The 17,926-nt window shown below is 41.2% G+C and overlaps 1 protein-coding gene across 2 annotated transcripts in view; it reads left to right on the top strand.

Moving 5' to 3' along the window:
• Positions 1–17,690, top strand: part of LOC127787181 (uncharacterized) — a 35,034-nt gene extending 17,344 nt beyond the window's left edge. For both annotated transcript variants that reach the window (XM_052315088.1, XM_052315089.1), the window contains exons 17-20: positions 15,669–16,002; positions 16,616–17,026; positions 17,119–17,362; positions 17,455–17,690. In XM_052315088.1, coding sequence (XP_052171048.1) covers positions 15,669–16,002; positions 16,616–17,026; positions 17,119–17,362; positions 17,455–17,501 — 1,036 coding nt within the window. In that variant the 3' untranslated portion in view covers positions 17,502–17,690. The remainder of the gene's footprint in view (positions 1–15,668; positions 16,003–16,615; positions 17,027–17,118; positions 17,363–17,454) is intronic.
• The last annotated feature ends 236 nt before the right edge of the window (positions 17,691–17,926 follow it).

Below are 17,926 nucleotides of genomic sequence, written 5' to 3'. Positions count from 1 at the left end.
TTCGAATCATAGTTGAAGATCTAGACTCGCTACGCTATTCTTTCCTCCGTTCAATCTCCCAAATTGTCGGCTGATTTCGGGATCAAGACGAGGACTTCTCAGCTGGGTTCTTTCTCGTCGTCTCTAGGGATGAAGTCGCCATTTGGGTCTACAAATTTTGGCCCAAAAACCTCCAATTCTTCGATAACTTTCACCATCCTTACTTCTGAAAAAGGAAGAAGACAGCTTGCTAAAGGTTTGGATTTGTTGCTGGAAACGTGTTTCTAGCCCATTTTCTTAAATTCCGAAACGGCCCGCAATGTTTCAAAAATTACACAAACGGCCCGAAAAACGTTTTGGGCCGTTTTTCACGTTTCCAAAACGGTTCGGAAATGCCGAAACGGCATCTCCGAGCCATTTCTGTGCTTCACAGGTTAGACAACATTTGGAGGATTAGAGAGCTGCTTCTTTTTTTTTTTTTTTGGTCTCAAAGGCTATATTGTTTCCACTTTATTTTTATGTTTAGTGATGACACCCCTTTTTCATGTCGTTTGTTTTGCAATTTTTAGACAATTTACTTCTTATTGCTAATATTTAGGTGGAATCCTTGGTTTTTTCCTTAATTCTTTTGTATAGGATTCAAGCACTTGAGGTGGTTTTTGTAACGCCCCGCTTTTCTTTTCTCCAAAGCACACATGCAAAGATGCATGATGATGCTAGCAACCATATGGTAGTCAATGGAGCATTTAGGGAAGCTTTTGCCAACGGAAACTAATGGTCGAACCTAAGAGCTTTTAAAACCATAAGCTAAACATTTAAGGCTCCCTCTATATGCTTTTAACACAAACAAAACCTGACATGTCTTAATACCAAACATGGGATTAGGGATCATTTAGACTCCCTTTTTACAATAATTAAGAACTCATACTTAAAACTACGGTACAATGCTTTTACAACCAAAAGACACAGAATCTAGCTATCCGATGACCACTTCCTTTCCTTTCTTTGGCTCGATTCTGGGGCACCTGTCACGAGTAACCCACCTGGAACGTTAAATGTTCTAGGGGTATGAGACACCCAAGTTAGACAATTTTATCTAGATGCATGCAAATGAGATATGCAAAATGACATGAAATCGCCCGTGTGGAAGAGACGCCGAGGTGTTGTAATCACCCTTGCTGATCCATCATGTTCTCACATCTCCAGTCTAACATGAGGTGGTTTTTGTAACGCCCCGCTTTTCTTTTCTCCAAAGCATACATACAAAGATGCATGATGATGCTAGCAACCATATGGTAGTCAATGGGGCGTTTAGGGAAGCCTTTGCCAACGGAAGTTAAGGATCAAACCTGAGAGCTTTTAAAACCATAAGCTAAACATTTAAGGCTCCTTCTATATGCTTTTAAGACAAACAAAACCTGACATGTCTTAATACCAAACAGATGGACAGTCAGAACGGACAATTCAGACCATGGAAGACATATTGCGAGCTTGTGTGATCGAGTTTTCAAAAGGATGGGAGCACATACCCCTGATTGAGTTTGCATACAATAACAGTCATCACAGTAGTATTAGTATGGCTCTATACGAAGCTCTCTATGGTCAAAGATGCAGAACACCTCTATGTTGGATCGAGGTGGGAGAAAGACAGTTTTTGGGACCTGAAATGGTGCAACAAACAACCGAAAAGATTAAAGTGATTCATGAGAAGGTTAAGGCAGCCCAAAGTCGACAGAGGTCATATGCCGATAATTGGATGAGGGATTTGGAATTTCAAACTGGAGCCAAGGCATACCTGAAGATCTTGCACCAGGGGAAGAAACGAGCAAAGTTAAACCCGCGCTACGTCCGGCCATACGAGGTTTTGGAATGTATTAGGCCAGTAGCATATTGGTTGGCACTACCCCCAGCAATGTCTGACATACACAATATGTTCCATGTGTCTCGTTTACGGAAGTGCGAACCCAATCCTTCCCAGAAGATTCCAGAAGAAACGATTGAGCTACAAGAGAACTTGACCTATCCTGAGGAACCCATTGAAATCTTGGACCGAAAAGGGAAAGTGTTAAGAAGCAAGGTGATACCACTAGTGAAAGTGTTATGGAAACACCATAACATTGAGGAAGCCACTTGGGAGAGAGAAGAAGAAATGCAACAAAAGTTCTCACACTTCTTCAACCACATGAAGACCTAAGGGTGTATTTCGAGGACGAAATTTTTTTTTAGGGAGGGGGGGGGGGGGGGATGTAATACCCGAGGTTTTAGGGCGTTGTTATAAGGCATTTCCTTTGAAGTCGAAAGATTCGGTAGGCACGTGTGTAGTTCCCGGGTAATTTTCAAGGAACAAATGAAGGATTTTTCGAAAGATCATGGAGACTAATGCAAGGGATCATCATCTTAAGGGATTTTGGAAGGTTTAAGGAATTCTAGGACTCAAGTGTTATAAGTACAAAGAACTTTTGGGCTAAGGAGTTATTTGTGAGAAACTTAAAATATCTACTAACTAAATACTTAAGGAAACCAAATGGGCCTAACTTATGGTTAGAAGAGTAATGATGACAACCTAAATAAACATGTGGAGGCACACATCTCAAGGGACCACTTGTTGCAAGGGCATGAAAAGGCAGAAATCTCTAGGGACACGTGGCGTGATTCTACGAAAGTCATGATTACCTCTCTTATTCAAGCGACACGTGGCGCGCCCGGATTAGCCGAGGATGTCTATAAATACCAAGCTTTGGAAGGGTCATTTTTACCATTAAACAAGAGGGTAAGGAGGTGAGTTTGAAAGGAGAAACTCTGCCAAAAAACGAGGTGGAAAAATGTTTCGCTGGAAAAGTCGGGCCTCCACCGTAAATTGCGCCAAGCAGTGTCAAAACAGCAAGGTAAGTATGTTTTCTTTCCGTAGTCCGATAGAGGATTGAATAAGGGTTGCGTGGGTTCAAACAAGGGTCAAAATGGAGTCCGGACGAGGGAGAACTGTCCAAAAAACAGCAAGCGGCAAAAAGGGAGGGGGCGCGTGCAGCCCATGCGCCACTGCCTGCTGCGCATGCAGGCGTGTGAGGGGGCCTTCCTCCAATGCTTGTGGGCGAGTGTGGGGTCCCCTTGCCCCACAATTTTCCATTTTTGGTCCTTAATTTTATTCCTAGGACCCCATGTAAAAATATTCTAAGTTTGAGTTACAAAAATATGTGATTTTTACATAAAACCATTCCCGAACCCTGTGAACAGTGTCCGAACCCATCCAAAATAGCAAGGTGAGTGTTTCTTGCATCTTGATGCTACATGCCGAACATTTTGTCTTCATACGGGTAAGGGTGATTACTTGCATAGCATGACTTTCCTTTAAATCGAACATTTTCCTCTCTCTTTGTCATGCATCACTTGGTGTGTGTGGCTAGATGAAGTCAGGGCCTCATGTTAGACTGGTGAAAAGTCATAGAGATGTGAGAACATGATGGATCAGCAGGGGTGATTGCAACATATCGGCGTCTTTTCCACACGGGCTGTTTCATGTCATTTTGCATATCTCATTTGCATGCATATTTTCTTTGTTTGATTCACTCACTTAGATAAAATTGTCTAACTTTGGTATCTCATACCCCTAGAACATTCAACGTTCTAGGGGGGTTAGTCGTGACAGGTGCCCCAAAATCGAGCCAAAAGAAAGGAAAGGAAAGGAAGTGGTCCTCGGATAGTTAGATTTTTTGTGTTTTGGTTGTAAAAGCATTGTACCGTAGTTTTAAGTGTGAGTTCTTAATTGTTGTAAAAAGAGAGTTTAAATGATCCCTAATCCCCTGTTTGATATTAAGACATGTCAGGTTTTGTTTGTGTTAAAAGCATATAGAGAGAGCCTTAAATGTTTAGCTTATGGTTTTAAAAGTTCTCAGGTTCGATCCTTAGCTTCCGTTGGCAAAGGCTTCCCTAAAGGCTCCATTGATTACCATATGGTTGCTAGCATCATCATGCATGTGTGCTTTGGAGAAAAGAAAAGCGGGGCGTTAACTGTAACATCCCGCATCGAGCGATAGGAAGAACCGAAACTACTTACCCTGGGGGTCTATGCGAACTTCCCAGGGGGTCACCTATCCTTGAGCTTCCCTAGCTCAAGCACGCTTAACCCGGTAGTTTTTTGTGTACATTCAATCCAAAATATATCCAACTAGTGTTGTTTCCTTCCTTACTTGTCCTCGATATATACTTCCCTTCTCTAGGCTCTCGGGGTATTACATTCTCCTCCCCGCTTTGAGCACATGATGTCCTCATTATGCGACTTTACAACTGGTCCCAGCTCTCCCCCTATCTAATACCCCCAGCCTTGGGCTAGTACACGGTCCCAAGTCCAGTACCCCCAGCCCTTGGCTAGTACACGGTCCCAACACACGGTCCGGGTTGACTCTGATACCACCTGTAACATCCCGCATCGAGCGATAAAAAGAATTGGAACAACTTACCTGATGGGCCTACGCGAACTTTTCCGGGGGTCACCCATCCGTGAGCTTCCCAAGCTCAAGCACGCTTAACCTAGTAGTTCTTTGCCTACATTCAGCCCAAAATATATTCAGCTGATGTTGTTTCCTTCCTTACTTATCCTCGATATATACTACCCTTCTCTGGGCTCTCGGGATATTACATTCTCTCCCCTTTTGAGCACATGACGTCTTCGTCATGTGACCTTACAACTGGTCTCAGCTCTCCCCGGTCCAGTACCCATAGCCTTGGGCTAGTACACGGTTCCCAGTCCATTACCCTCAGCCCTTAGCTAGTACACGATCCTAACACACAGTCCGGGTCAGCTCTGATACCACCTGTAACATCCCGCATCGAGCGATAGGAAAGATCGAAAAAACTTATCCTGATGGGCCTATGTGAACTTCCCCGGGGGTCACCCATCCTTGGAGCTTCCCCAACTCAAGCAAGCTTAACCTGGAAGTTCTTTGCTTACATCCAGCCCAAAATGTATCCAACTGGTGTTATTTCCTTCCTTACTTATTCTCAATATATACTACCCTTCTCTGGGCTCTCGAGGTATTACATTCTCCCCCCTTTTAAGCATATGACGTCCTCGTCATGCGACCTTACAATTGATCCCAACTCTCCCCCGTCCAGTACCCCTAACCTTGGACTAGTACATGATTCCAAGTCCAGTACCCTTTTCTGGGCTCTCGGGGTATTACATTCTCCCCCATTTTGAGCACATGATGTCTCGTCATGCGACCTTACAACTGGTCCCAGCTCTCCCCGGTCCATTCTCCCTTAGCCCTGGGCTAGTACACGGTCCCCAATCCATTACCCCCTAGCCCTTAGCTAGTACACGGTCCCAACACATGACCCGAGCCGGCTCTGATACCACCTGTAACATCCCGCATCGAGCGATAGGAAAGATCGAAAAAACTTACCCCGATGGGCCTACGCAAACTTCCTAGGGGGTCACCTATCCTTGAGCTTCCCCAGCTCAAGCACGCTTAACCCGGAAGTTCTTTGCCTACATTCAGTTCAAAAGGTATCCAGCTGGTGGTGTTTTCTTTCTTGTTTATCCTCGATATATACTACCATTCTCTGGGCTCTTGGGGTATTACATTCTCCACAATCCACAATCATGACTTACAGAGTTTTAGGGAACTACACACGTGCAGGCATGTGGGGGCCCTTCCCTCGGCACGTGTGGGGTCCCCTTGCCTCACAATTTTTCAGTTTTGGTCCTTAATTTTATTCCTAGGACCCTATGTAAAAATATTCTTAGTTTGAGTTACAAAAATGTGATTTTTGCAGAAAACCATTCCCGAACCCTGTGAACAGTGCCCGAACCCATCCAATACAGCAAGGTGAGTGTTTCTTGCATCCTTATGCTACTTACCGAGCATTTCGTCTTTACACGGGTAAGGGTGATTACTTGCATAGCATGACTTTCCTTTATATCAAACATTTTCCTCTCTCTTTATCATGCATCACTTAGTGTGTGTGGCTAGATGAAGTCAGGACCTCATGTTAGACTGGTGAAAAGTCATGGAGATGTGAGAACATGATGGATAAGGGGGGGTGATTGCAACACCTCGACATCTTTTTCACATGGGCGGTTTCATGTCATTTTGCATATCTCATTTGCATGCATATTTTCTTTCTTTGATTCACTCACTTAGATAAAATTGTCTAATTTGGGTGTCTCATACCCCTAGAACATTCAAAGTTTCAGGTGGGTTAGTCGTGACAGGTGTCCCGGAATCGAGCCAAAGGAAAGGAAATAAAGTGGTCCTCGGATAGCTAGATTTTTTGTGCTTTGGTTGTAAAAGTGTTGTACCATAGTTTTAAGTGTGAGTTCTTAATTGTTGTATAAATGGAGTCTAAATAATCCCTAATTCCCTGTTTGGTATTAAGACATGTCAGGTTTTGTTTGTATTAAAAGCATATAGAGGGAGCCTTAGCTTCCGTTGGCAAAGGCTTCCCTAAACTCCCCATTGATTACCATATGGTTGCTAGCATCATCATGCACATTTGCATATGTGCTTTGGAGAGAAGAAAAGCGGGGCGTTACCTGTAACATCCCGCATCGAGCGATAAGAAGGACCGGAATAACTTACCCTGATGGGCCTACGCGAACTTCCCAGGAAGTCACCCATCCTTGAGCTTCCCCAGCTCAAGCATGTTTAACTCGAGAGTTTTTTGCCTACATTCAGTCCAAAATGTATTCAGCTGGTGTTGTTTCTTTCTTTATTTATTCTCGATATATACTACCTTTCTCTAGGCTCTCGTGGTATTACATTCTCTCCGCTTTTGTATCCTCATTTTCATTTTCTTCCCTTTTTCTTTCTTCTATCCCCTTTTTATTCTTTATATTCTTGTTTCATAAATGTGTAAGGCTAGCCTCCAACGAAACTATGACTGTGATACGCCTCCAGTGCGATGAACTTACCAGAGACGCTTCAAGAACCATGGGCAAAATAGTAACATAACTGAGCTTGCATAACACCCAGCATGCGCACCGAGGGTAGAATAGAAAAAATAGCTGGTACCAAGGGTAGAATTGAAATATAGCTGGCTTGTGTAACAACCAGCATGTGCAACAACTTATAAATAGGAGGAAAAATGAGAGAGAGAGGTAGGCAGAAATTGAGTAGAAATCAAGGAGAGTCTGGGCCTCCTGAACGCCCTGTTGTGTTCTTTCTTTCGTTCAATTTCAATACAATTGTTGTTCTAATCCATACTCAATCAGTGTTCATCTATATAAAATTGGTGGGTCAATCAAATTTCGATGAACCTACCATTTTTGGTATCAGAGCCCAACGATCCAAATGGTGAATCTAACGAACAGAGTTGTGGAATTGGAGGTGAAGATGGAAGGAATGCAGAAAGGAGTCAAAGCCATGCGAGGGGAGGTGTAGACGATGGAAAAGAATGTTGCGATCATGCTAGACCAGTTCACATACATGAGAAGTCGATGGGAGGAACAAGAACTGGAGAAGAAGAACAGAGGGAAAGAGGCGAAGGGACCTTCAGAATTCTCCCAGAATTTTGATGTGTCATTAGGAATCAGAGCGAGCAGGGAGTTTAAGGCTGGACCCAGAGGGAATTAGCAGCTGGAAGTTCGTGGTAGAAGGCTAGAGATGCCGGTATTTGAGGGGGAGAATCTTGATGATTGGATTTTTTAAGCTGAGTGGTATTTTGTTGTAAATTAGTTGTCAGAGGGGGGAGAAGGTTGAGACGGCTGCTTTGTGTTTCGAAGCAAGAGCATTGGTGTGGTTCCAGTGGGAGACGAGGCGAAGAGGGGTCCAGAGCTGGGACAAACTCAAATAGAGGATCCGAAATAGATTTCGTTCCACCCAAGAAGGAGCGTTGGAGGACATTTTTTGGCTCTTTGGCAAGAAGGGTCTGTTAAGATTACCGCCTACTGTTTTGAGACATTGGTTGTGCCCATTACGGACGTCTCAGATGCCTTTCTAGTAGGCCATTTCATCTATGGTCTCAAACTCGAGATACGGGCTGAGATCCGGGTACTACAGCCCCAGGGGTTGGAGTAGATCATGACAATGGCCCAACACATCGAAGATAAGAATGCTGCACTCCAAAATCATTTTGTCTTGTCCAACACAGGTAAGGGTAAAAATTCTCACTTCTCTTCTTCAAACCCAACCCGACTCTCCATGGTTCTTGCTATGAGCCTGAATTTCTCCCCTAGAACCTCGTCTCCATCGGGACCCAGGCCTCCGGCCACTGAAGGCGTAGGAAACCCCCCTTTAAGTGGCTTAGTGAAGCTGAATGGAGAGCCAAGCGCGAGAAAGGCTTATGTTTTCACTATGATGAGAAATATTTTATAGGTCACAGGTGTAAAAACAAAGAATTCCAAGTAATGATGATTTATGATGAAGAGGTAGGAGAAGTGGGGGCTGAGGAGGAAAAATTGGTGGCAGAAGAACGGGAGCTGGTGCTAGGAGGTGAGGTTATTGAACTCTCAATGAACTCCGTCGTTGGGTTGACTGTGCCACAAACAATGAAAGCTAAAAGGGGACATAGAGGGGCAGCCAGTAGTGGTTTTTATTGACAGAGGGGCAACACATAATTTCATAGCAACCGAGTTGATATAGCAGTTGAGTATACTAAGGATGGAAACAACAGGATATGGGGTGATAATGGGGACGAGAATGGCAGTGCAAGGGACTGGTATTTGCAAGTTGTGGAAGATTTCCTACCCCTTGAGTTGGGTAGTTCGGATGTATTACTTGGAATGAAAAGGCTAGCTGTTGTGGGAAAGATGAATGTAAACTAGAAGACATTAACTATGAAATTTCAAGTGGGAGGGATGGACGTAACATTACAGGGAGACCCCAGCTTGAGCAAGACCTTGGTCTCTTTGAAGGTTATAATGAAGGCCTTTAAGGAAAATGGAGAGGGGATGTTGCTAGAATTAGGAATGATGGCTGCAGAATTCAATGAGCTCCAGGTGGAAACTCCATTGTTCCTTGAAAGGGTGTTGGCTGAATTTGAGGGGGTGTTTGCAAATCTGGAAGGGCTGCCTCCTTCCAGAAAAAGGGACCACGCAATCAATTTGCTGCTAGGGACTGCTCCGGTCAATGTTCAGCTCTATTGCTACCCTTACCTTTAAAAAAATGAAATTTACGTGAAATGTTAGCAGCAAGGATTATACAATTGAGCTCTAGCCCTTTCTCTAGTTCGGTGTTGCTAGTTAAGAAAAAGGATTGGAGTGGCGGTTTTGTGTGGAGTACAGGGCTTTGAACAAGGTGACTATACCCGACAAATTCGCAATTCTGGTAATTGAAGAGCTGCTTGATGAGCTACATGGGGCCACGGTTTTCTCCAAACTCAATCTAAAATCGGGTTATCATTAGATTTAGGTTAAAGCAAAAGATGTCCCAAAAACAGCTTTTAGGATGCATGAGGGCCACTATGAATTTCTCATCATGCCCTTCGGGTTGACAAATGCACCAACCACTTTCTAATTGCGGATGAATGACATATTCAAAGAGCAATTGAGGCATTTTGTGTTGGTATTTTTTTGCGACATACCAGTTTTTAGCAAAAATTTTGAGCAGCATGCACATCTGCGTCGTGTTTTGAAAATATTGGTAGAAAATCAGTTGTTTGCTAACAAGAAGAAGTGTTTATTTGGGCAGTTGGAAGTTGAGTATTTGGGCCACATCATATCCCAACATGGTGTATTCGCTGATCGCAGCAAAGTGCAAGCAATGTTGGATTGGCCAACCCTTACAACGTTGAAAGAGTTGAGACTTAGAGAGGGTTTTTAGGGCTCATGGGGTATTATAGGAAATTTGTAAAAGACTATGGTAAATTGGCATGGCCGCTCACGGAGAGACTACAGAAGAATAATATTTTCTGGGATGATCCAACAGAGCAAGCCTTCCAACTTCTTAAGGCTGCAATGGTGTCTCTACCCATTTTAGCCTTGCCTGACTTTGGCACGACATTTGTGGTGGAATTAGATGCATCGAGGCAAGGTATGGGAGCAATATTAATGCAGGAGCACAGATCTAATGCATATTTCAGCCATGCTTTTAATCAATTGGACAGGAGAAAATCTGTTTATGAAAGAGAGTTGATGGCCATCGTGTTTGCGGTACAAAAATGGAGACATTACCTTTTGGGTAGGAAATTTGTGGTACGAACCGATCAAAAGAGTTTCAAATTTTTGATGGAGCAGCGGCTAGTGAGCCCGGAGTATCAAAAATGGATGCTGAAATTAATGGGGTTTCAGTTTGAGATCCAATATCGGCCGAGATTGGAAAATAAAGCGGCATATAGCCTTTCCAGAATTAGCCACTCCACAACCCTATTAGCCATAACTGTTCCTAAAGTGATTCAACTTGATCAATTGACCCGTGAAGTGGAAGCAGATGAATAGCTGCAAAGGATTGTTAGGGACCTCCAGCATGACCCTTCCTCCCAACCCAACTTTCAAATGGTGAACAACAAGCTCCTTTACAGAGGGTGGTTGTTCTTACCAAGGGTTCCTCTCTCATTCCTCTACTACTTCATGATGGCCATAATGGGAGTGTGGGCGGGCACTTGGGATTTTTGAAAACCTATAAGAGGATTGCAACTAATGTTTATTGGCCTAGAATGAAACGTGACATCCACCGGTATGTGAGTAATTGTGGTGTTTGTCAGCAAAACAAGTACTTGGCCCTAACACCGGGAGGACTTTTGCAGCCCCTTCCTATCCCAAATTTCCTATCCCAAATCAAATTTGGGATGACATTGCCATGGATTTCATCGAAGGCTTACCAAGGTCGGGCAATATGGACTCAATCTTAGTGGTGGTGGACAGACTTAGTAAGTATGGATATTTTATTGAGCTTAAACATCCTTTTACAGCAGGAGGGGTGGCAGAGATTTTTATCAAAGAAGTTGTGAGGCTTTACAGCATGCCTCGTTCCATTGTCTCAGACAGAGACAAGATCTTCATGAGCAGATTTTGGGAGGAAATGTTTTGCCTCCATGGCACGAAACTCAACCGTAGCATTGCGTACCACCCTGCAACAGATGGCCTAACGAAGGTTCTTAATAGAACCCTAGAAGCATACTTGCGCTGTTTTGCTTCCTCCAAACCTAAAGCATGGTACACGTGGCTGCCTTGGGCTGAATTGTGGTACAACACCTCTTACCACACGGCTTCGAGGCTAACTCCATTTCAAGCAGTGTATGGGCAGGAACCACCAATGTTATTAAGGTTTGAAAAGGGATCTACCCCCATTTCTACAATTGAACAACAGGTGATTGAAATGGATCAAATTCTGGAAGAACTTAAAGCACAATTGTTAAGGGCATAAGCTGCTTTGAAGAAAGGGGCAGACAAGACAAGAAGAGATGTGAAGTTTGAGGTTGGGGACTTAGTCTATCTAAAGTTAAGGCCTTATCGTTGAAAGAAATTGGCTACCCGTCCGAACGAGAAATTAGCTCCTAGATTCTATGGACCATTCGCAATTGAACAGAAGATCGAGCCCGTAGCCTACAAATTAACGCCATCACATTGCAATATCCGCCCCATTTTCCATGTGTCACAGCTAAGTGAGGCAAAAGGGGTGTTGAAGGCCAGTGTGGACATTCCCAGTTAGCTTAGCATTGACTTGGGAACCCTACAGCTGTATTCAACAACAATTTCCCACTTTTCACCTCGAGGACAAGGTGAAAGTTGGGGAGGGGAGTGATGATAGGCCTCCGGTGTAGCGAACCTACTAGAGACGCTTCAAGAACCATGGCTAGAATAGTAACATTGTTGAGCTTGCATAACAACCAGCATGTGCACCAAGGGTAGAATAGAAATATAGCTGGTTTGCGTTACAACCAGCATGTGCGTAACAACCTATAAATAGGAGGAAAAAGGAGAGAGAGAGGTAGGCAAAAATTGAGTAGAAATCAAGGAGCAACCATTGTGTGGCCTAGTTACAATTGCTAATTTAGGCTGGCCACTGCAACAGTTTGATGTCAAGAATGCTTTCTTGCATGGTGACCTAGAGGAAGGGATTTATATGAAGTTGTCATCAGGATTTGGGACAAACATTAACGAAAATGTGGTGTGCAAATTAAAAAAGGCTTTGTTTGGGATGAAACAGTCACCAAGAGCTTGGTTTGGCCGCTTTACAAAGGTTATGCTCGGTATGGGATACAAACAAAGTCAAGGAGATCATACATTATTTGTACATCACTCAGCTATAGGGGGAGTGACAACATTACTTGTATATGTGGACAACATTATTGAAATCGGTGATGATATAGAGGGCATGGAAACATTGAGAGAATGTCTAGTCAAGGAGTTTGAAATCAAAGAACTGGGCAGATTGGAGTATTTCTTGGGAATAGAAGTGGCTCATTCTAAAGAGAGAATTTTTGTCTCCCAATAGAAATACATATTTGATCTATTAATAGAAATAGAGATGTTAGGAAGCAAGGCTCTTGACGCACCAATTGAGCCTAATCTTTGGTTAGGAGAGGTTCCAAAGAATGGTGTGGTAGACAAAGGATCCTATCAAAGACTAGTAGAGAAGCTTATTTACCTAGCACATACTCGGCCGAACATTGCTTATGTAGTGAGTGTGGTCAGTTAATTTATGCACAATACCAAGGAGACTTACCTAAAAGCAGTATATGGGATCTTGCACTACTTAAATGGGACCCCCGGAAAAGGTATATTGTTCAAAAGAGGAGAAACAATGTCTCTTGAAGCCTATACAAATGTTGATTATGTAGGTTCCATGGTGGATAGAAGGTCTACATCCGGATATTGCACATTCCTAGGAGGTATTCTTATGAATTGGAGAAGTAAGAAGCAAAATATTGTTGCTCAGTCAAGTGCTAAAGCAGAGTCTAGGTCAATGGCCCTAGGGATCTGTGAATTATTATGGCTTAAGATACTATTGGATGACCTCAAGATCAATTGGACAGCACCCATGAGACTATTGTGACAATAAATCGACTATAGGCATTGCACACAATCTAGTTCAACATAACCGAACAAAGTATGTTGAAGTGGATAGGTATTTTATTAAAGAGAAATTGGAGACTGGGCTAATTTGCACCTCATTTGTCCCTTTAAGTGATCAACTAGCAGATATTTTAACAAAAGGTCTACCGAAAGCTGGGTGTCAAAGATTACTAAGCAAGATTGGAATGTATGACATTCACTCACTATCTTGAGGGGGATGTTAGAAACTACCCGAGATACCTTGTCCATATTTTTGGACTTGATATGCTTGATCTTGCTTTCTATATTTATGTGCTAAATCTTCTAAAAGATTATGTCTTGATTATATGTTTTGGTTGTATCCTAAATTGTATATATTTCCAAATCTAGATTAGGAAACTTCCTAATCTAGATTTGGAAGCTATATGTTGTAGTAGGACATCTTGTATATATATTCAATCGAACCCTTCAAGGGGAATAAGATCAAATATCCTCTTTTTTGCCACTTTTTGACACACTCTTTTCTCTTGAATCACAAACAAAGGGCGTAGGGCTTTCTTAACTATTTTCCACTTCATGATTGGTCAATGTATATCTAGAACTTATTCTTGAAAGTCTAATTTCACAAAATAATTCATCCAAGATATAGAAATTGATCTATTTTTGGAGGATAGTATGAAGCTGATTACCTAATTTATGCCAAAAGATATTACTTCAATGCACTTAGTTCCAGGTGTTCTCACTATTTATAACCACTGACAAGTAACACATCACTACCATATTAATTTGTCTGAAACAATTGTTATAGACTCACAGACATTATCATATACCTAACCATCCGCAAAGAATTGAGTGTTAATTTACCTATGTTTTTGTAGAAATTGATCCAAAATATAGAAATTGATCTATATCCAACCATCCAAGGTATCTAACATTATGGTATACCTAACCATCCAATATATAGAAATTGATCTAATTTTTGGAGGATAGTATGAAGCTGATTACCTAATTTATGCCAAAGGATATTATTTCAATGCGCTTAGTTCCAGGTGTTCTCACTATTTATAACCACTGACAAATAACACATCACTACTGTATTAATTTGTCTGAAACAATTGTAATAGACTCACAGAGATTTTCATATACCTAACCATCCACAAAGAATTTAGTGTTAATTTACCTATGTTTTTGTATTCTAATTAGTGTAAGTTAGAGATGTTATGTTGAATGTGTGGTCATTCTTGAAAAGACAAATTAGAAACAAGATCATATAATATGGTTAGATTGGCACTTGTTGAAGATAAGATACATGAGGTGCTATTAAGATTGTTTGGACATTTGAAAGAAGGCAAATAGATGTGTCGGTTTAGGGGAATGGATAGAATGGAAGAAGTTTGTTGTAGAGGACTGAAAAAAAAATATGGTGGAAAACCCTTAGAGATGATATCAGACATAATGGTCTTGCAGAAATATGACATTCAATGGAGATGGTTGGAGAGCTAAACCCACCTAGTGGGATTTAGGTTTGTGATTTTTGTTATGTTGTTGTTTGTACTCCATATTAGTTATAAATTTTGACCATTAAATAAAATTAGATAATAGAAATTTAAGGTACTATTCTTTTTTGTTTCTACCTACCTTTGATAAAATAAGAAGCTTTTACAATGTTGGTTGTGATACTAGAAGTCATCTCTCTCTCTCTCCCCCTTTTCTCTTGAATCACAAACAAAGGGCGCAAGGCTTTCTTAACTATTTTCCTCTTCATGATTGGTCAATATGTACATCTAGAACTTGTTTGTCAGCTAAATATGTTCATGCTCACTAGTAACAAATTTAGCAGTCTAAGCTTTTCATGATCGACTTGAAAATAAATGTTTTTTGCATAAATGGTTTATGAAAAAATTTAAGGAAAATTATTCTTAAGAAACTAGAGTCTTTATGATTTCCATAAATTGATAGAACTAGAAAAGCTATCACTAATAATGAATGCATTTCTGGACAGTATATTTGAGCGTTACACAAATGTAATGTATGCATATCTGCATATGTATGTCTGTGCCTGAATTGTGGATGGTAGGTTTTGGTAGATTAGAGTAAATATCAAGATGAGATTCAGTTGCAGATCATGTCAATTGTCCTTGAAAAGTCTAAGCTGATAATATTAGCCAAAGTTTTGAGAAAGTAGACCCACAATGGATGGTCAACTGGAATGCAGTGGACAGCACGATGGACCATTAGTGAGGAACTGTAGGGTTGGAGTCTCATTGGGAGTTCCTCAAGCTTTAACTGATGCCACTGGTTTATGTATCAATGGTGTTATGAGGTTTACAAGGCTGCATCTAACAAAGTCACCCATGGATTGGTTCCTGATCATATGGAAAAAGGTTCCCTTCAAACACTTTCCTAGAAGCAGAAAACAGAACGTTAGGGGAAAGGAAAAAGAAAAAATCATGTCAAGGTATTGTGGCATTCATTAAGAAAGGTGAATTCAATTGGGATTTGAATGAGTGGACAATATCAAACGTGGTGACCTATTTCTTATTAAGGAAGGAACAAGATAGAAGAAAAACCAAAAGGAAAAAACAAAGGAGGAAAATGGTAGTTATGCTATTGCTGAGGATGCTACTTGTTCTTCTGTTGTTATCTAGTATTGCCTCCAATTGTTGCCAATATAACTTGTGTTTAATGTAACGGACAGAATAATTTGAGTTAGGCTCTTTGTTCTCTTCCCCGATGCTGATGCTTTAGTTTCTTGCAGGTTTTGTGAGCCTTTAATGGATTCATTAGATGATAAAGTTGGCTTTGAAGGAGAAAATCAGTACATGATGCGAGCTGAATCAATGGGTATGCAAGAGTTCGACGAGGCATGCATAATTAAGTGGAAGATTCCAAAATTTCACAACAGTGCTCAAATTTTGAGAAAATTGTTTGCTCTGTTTATCAAAGAAATTGTTGAGGGAATGATTGGATACGTTCGCCTTCCAACTATCATGTCCAAGCTTCTTTCTGATAATGGGAGCCAGGAATTTGGTGATTTTAAAGTTACTATATTGGGAATGCTCGGAATATATGGTTTTGAGAGAAGAATTCTGGTACATTTACCCTTCTTTTTATTCACTTTTCCTTCATGGCCAGTTTGATTTGTCTAGTTAATTGTCTCATTTGCCTTCCTTGGATGTACCTGGTGCACTCACCCAGGGATTACCATCCTTATATTCTAGGTTATATTCACACATTATTCTGATTTTCCACTAAACCCATAAATATAAATTTGCTTTGGAGCATTACATGATTCTAGTACTGCTGTGCTTCTTTAGGTTTGACTTAAAAAATGTAAGCAGTTTGAAAATGGAAAAACAGAAAGGTGGAAGACACAAAAATCCATTGGTCTCTTCAATGTTTTTTTCCCCATTATTCTTCAGAAACTAATTAAAGCTAGAATATGATGCTACTTCTGGAATTGTAGTTTCAGTTTTTATGTTTCATTATAAGCTTGTCTTGTCTGTGTTGTTTTCAAACAAGCCAATGTGCTTCCACACTTTGAGCCAAGTATGGTCCCATCAAGGTCATTGAAAGTAAAAATTTGAGAAACGAATTGATGATTTAGCCGTTTTCTTGTTGAGAACAGAATTTCATCCATGTATTGGTAGCATTGTCAGTCTGATTTTCTAACTTCAATATTGACTGGTTCCTTTGCTCTATTAGGACACTGCCAAATCCTTAATTGAAGATGATACATTCTATATTATGAGCTTATTAAAGAAGGGGGCTTCTCGTGGATATGCTCCCAGGAGTCTCCTATGCTCCATATGCAATTGCCTTCTCAGCAAGTTTTCTTCTGGCTCTGGCATTCGAGTTTTCAATTGTGGTCATGCAATCCACGTCCAGTGTGAGCTTCCAGAAAATGATATCTTAAGTGCTAGTTACTCAAATGGATGTCCTGTTTGTTTGCCTAAGAAGAAGGGTCAGAGGTCCAGAAGTAAGGCATTGCTTACAGAAAATGGATTGGTGAGCAAATCTCTGTCAAAGCAGCCACAAGCTCATGGAAATATTTCTACACACCCACATGAAAATGATGCATTGGAGAACTCCTATGGGTCTCAGCAAATTTCAAGAGTGAGTGACTCCTCCGTATTTTTGTTTTTCTCTTTCAATTTGTTCTACTATTTTCTATCACTTACTCATTGGACACCAACTCCGGTGGACAGTTTGAGATATTGACTAATCTTCAGAAAGACCAGAGATTGATCCAAATAGAGAACAGACCCCCATTGAGGCTTGCACCGCCGGCTCTTTATCATGAAAAGGTGAAGAAAGGAAATGATCATATGGCAGAGAGCAGCAGCGATGGTCTGACAACAGTAGAAAAACCGAGTAAAAGCAGGCAACTCCAAGAGCTAAAGGCGAAGGGATCCTCTCTTAGATTATCAAATATAAATCCAAATGTGTTTGGTAAGTTTGTATTCATGATTCTTCTGCTTGGCCATAAAAAGACTAAATGCCATGATTCAGTGTTTGCATTTCTAACATGAAGGCCTTTTCAGGCAAGGAGAAGTCCAGCGGTAAGCGATGGAATAAGAAATTATTGTAGATATAACGGACAACATTGGGGATGGGGCCAGTAGTCTCTCTGCTGCTTGATGAATTGTTTGGGAAGGTAAGACCATCCTAATCCCCTTTAGTTTTGTAATATAGAGAGAAGCCAAGCCCTTTGCTGTAAATATGGTTTAGAATTATACAAATTGACAACAATCAATGGAGCTCTCTACTAGTTTCCAAACCTGTTTTATTATTTGCAGTTATAAAGTTAATCCCATGCCTTTACTTTGGTATATTTGGAATTTGACATTTCAGATTTCTATGAACATCATTTTGCAACCCATTTATAACACATTATGATGACCAAGGTTAAATATGGTTTTTGAAAACCTTTGGCAATTCATCTTCAGAGGACATTTCTGGATTTTTTGTCCACACGACCAGCTAGCCATCTTTGGCTTTATGTTTTGACCCATC

This window comes from Diospyros lotus, chromosome 12 (genome assembly GCF_014633365.1).
Source record: "Diospyros lotus cultivar Yz01 chromosome 12, ASM1463336v1, whole genome shotgun sequence".
In the NCBI taxonomy this organism is placed as follows: domain Eukaryota; kingdom Viridiplantae; phylum Streptophyta; class Magnoliopsida; order Ericales; family Ebenaceae; genus Diospyros; species Diospyros lotus.
The sequence above is the reverse complement of the archived record's forward strand: the minus strand, read 5'-3'. Positions and strand labels throughout refer to the sequence as shown.